Source organism: Moschus berezovskii, chromosome 9, assembly GCF_049115385.1.
Source record: "Moschus berezovskii isolate FMDL1 chromosome 9, NW_MosBer_1.0, whole genome shotgun sequence".
NCBI lineage: Eukaryota > Metazoa > Chordata > Mammalia > Artiodactyla > Moschidae > Moschus > Moschus berezovskii.
The window spans coordinates 105,489,424-105,492,358 of NC_142468.1; the positions used below are offsets into that span (position 1 = coordinate 105,489,424).

Genomic DNA, 2,935 nt, shown 5'->3' on the forward strand with positions numbered 1-2,935 from the left:
AAGAGTTCTTATTTTCTTTAGTGAAGAAAAAATGACATTTTGTCTCTGTAGATAATAATAGTGGATTTCTGAGATATATAAACAGCTTTTCAGATATTTATTTATAACACTCACTTGTAAATCTCATTTGCAAATTAGCTTACTTAACTTACTAAACTTAAGCAATTAATGAATCAGTTGGTTGAAATTCTCTCCACCAACCTCCCAGCCACCACCCTCCTCTTCTAGAAAACTTTTGGTTCAATATCCCATCCTGACTCTGTTCTCCTTTTGATTACTAGATCACTGTCTCTATTTAGACATGTGTGAGGTCTATGGACATGAGTTTGGGTGAACTCTGGGAGTTGGTGATGGACAGGGAGGCCTGGCGTGCTGTGATTCATGGGGTTGCAGAGAGTCGGACACGACTGAGCGACTGAACTGAACTGAACTGAACTGAGGTCTTACAAGTACATTTGAGTAGAAACTAGTCTCTCTAACTGAACTGGAAAATTAAATCATAGTTAGTTCATTCACTGATTTCTATTTCTCTCCTATTCAAGTGACTGAAGAGAAGTCCTTTGCAAAGTCAATGAATGAGACAAATCATTCTCGGGTGACTGAGTTTGTGTTGCTGGGTTTATCTAGTTCCCAGGAGCTCCAGCCTTTCTTGTTTCTAATATTTTCACTGCTCTACCTAGCAATACTACTGGGAAACTTTCTCATCATCCTCACTGTGACCTCAGATTCCCGCCTTCATACCCCCATGTACTTTCTGCTTGCAAACCTCTCTTTTATAGATATATGTGTTGCCTCCTTTGCTACCCCCAAAATGATTGCAGACTTTCTGGTTGAGCACAAGACTATTTCTTTCGAAGCCTGCCTGGCCCAGATTTTCTTTGTTCATCTATTTGCTGGTGGTGAAATGGTGCTCCTTGTGTCCATGGCTTATGACCGTTACGTTGCCATATGCAAACCTCTCCACTACACGACAATCATGAGCTGGCGTGTGTGTATTACTCTGGTCCTCATTCCATGGTGTGTGGGTTTCATCCATACTACTAGCCAGCTGGCATTTACTGTTAACTTGCCTTTTTGTGGGCCTAATCAAGTGGATAGCTTTTTCTGTGACCTCCCTTTAGTGACCAAACTGGCCTGCACAGACACTTATGTTATCAGTTTACTAATAGTTGCAGACAGTGGCCTTCTGTCTTTGAGTTCCTTCCTCCTATTGGTTCTTTCTTACACTGTGATACTCATCACAGTTAGGAGCCACTCTTCTGCTCGCACGGCCAAGGCCTGCTCCACACTGACTGCTCATATCACTGTGGTCACACTCTTCTTTGGACCATGCATCTTCATCTATGTGTGGCCCTTCAGCAGTTATTCAGTTGACAAAGTCCTTGCGGTGTTCTACACCATCTTTACTCCCATTTTAAACCCTGTTATCTATACTCTAAGCAATAAAGAAATGAATGCAGTTATGTCAAAACTGAAGAGTCGCTATCTGAAGTCTGGCCAGGTTTCCGCAGTCATAAGAAATGTTCTTTTCCTAGAAACAAAGTAAATTTATAGAACTGTTATGACCACTGTAGCCTGTGGCTAGACATTTACAAATTGAATATCTGTGATATCAAAACAAATCATTTTGACCAATGAGGAGGACTGATTAACTTGAATTAAAGAGTAATAATGATTCAAAAGACATTGAATGAATTTTACTTATTTTTATACTTTCTTCCTCCAAATGTGTGCTTTTATTCCTTTTTTTCTATTTCCTACTTTTTATTTAACTTCTTTAAGATACAGCCTTATTTTGGCATTATTTTGAGAGAGGGATAACTTAGGTATGGCATTGGGTTTTTTTTCTTTTTGCAGCTTGAGTCAGTTGTAAAATAACTTATTGTAGCTTTTTGCAATGTGTATTCTATAGTATTTCTTTCATTTGGTGAAATTTTAACTGTTAATGTTTATGGCATTGTGCTTTGTACCATTTATTAAATAAAAATTAAAAAAAAGATACAGCTTTTGAAAACATTAAGAATGGAATTTATATTTGAGTGGTAATTAAACTGTATATTTTCCCTCTCAAAATAGTACTGCTCAGATGCCAGTTTTGGAGTAATAATAGGTACATAATACTTTATCATAGAGATAATAAATCTATTTGCATATATAATATATGATATACCTAAGTAATAATGCATTTCTCACTGTACTATGTAACTGACAGCTTGAAGACAATTCTTATTGTCTAGTAAGGTGTAAAGTGGCCTGGTTGTACAACAGAAAGCATTTATATTCAACACTTTCACAAATCCTTGTTCAATGTTGTAGCTTAATATGCACTATTTATGGAAAACAATTCAGAGGATAAATGTGCCAGTGTGTTCTGTGTTTGGTTATCTTAATTTCTGCTTAATACTGATAAAATAATCTGGAGAATTTCAGTGATGAATTACGGTTCTCTACCTCTTGTCTTCACAATGATGAGAGACTGACTCTAAGATAAAACGCACTCTCTCCCCCAGGTCTTCATGATTCCTGTACTTTCAGATAGGAGTTAAAGCCACTCAGTCGTGTCCAACTCGTTGCAACTGCATGGACTATGCAGTCCATGGAATTCTCTAGGCCAGAACACTGGAGTGGGTAGCCTTTCTATTGCACAGGGAATCTTTCCAACCCAGGGATCAAACCCAGGTTTCCCACATTACAGACAGATTCTTTATCAGCTGAGCCACAATGGAAGCCCAATAATACTGGAATAGGTAGCCTTTCCCTCTCCAATGGATCTTCCTGACCCAGGAATTGAACCAGGGTGTCCTGCATTGCAGGTGGATTCTTTACCAACTGAGCTATCAGGGAAGCCCTTCAGATAGGTAGGGTAGTTTTCAAATAGATACTTGGTAGAAACTATCATATTTCTATGTGGACATTTTCTTCAGTTAACATCTTA

At 38.2% G+C, this 2,935-nt stretch overlaps 1 protein-coding gene across 1 annotated transcript; it reads left to right on the plus strand.

Moving 5' to 3' along the window:
* Positions 1-505: 505 nt before the first annotated feature.
* LOC148776935 (olfactory receptor 4K15-like) lies at positions 506-1,546 on the plus strand. Its single transcript, XM_088840427.1, has one exon. It carries the CDS (start codon positions 572-574, stop codon positions 1,544-1,546), a length of 975 nt encoding a protein of 324 aa, XP_088696553.1. The 5' UTR covers positions 506-571.
* Positions 1,547-2,935: the final 1,389 nt, after the last annotated feature.

Excerpts from the sequence above, each read along its gene's own strand:
- LOC148776935 (XM_088840427.1), top strand. The coding sequence starts at position 572 with ATGAATGAGACAAATCATTCTCGGGTGACTGAGTTTGTGTTGCTGGGT.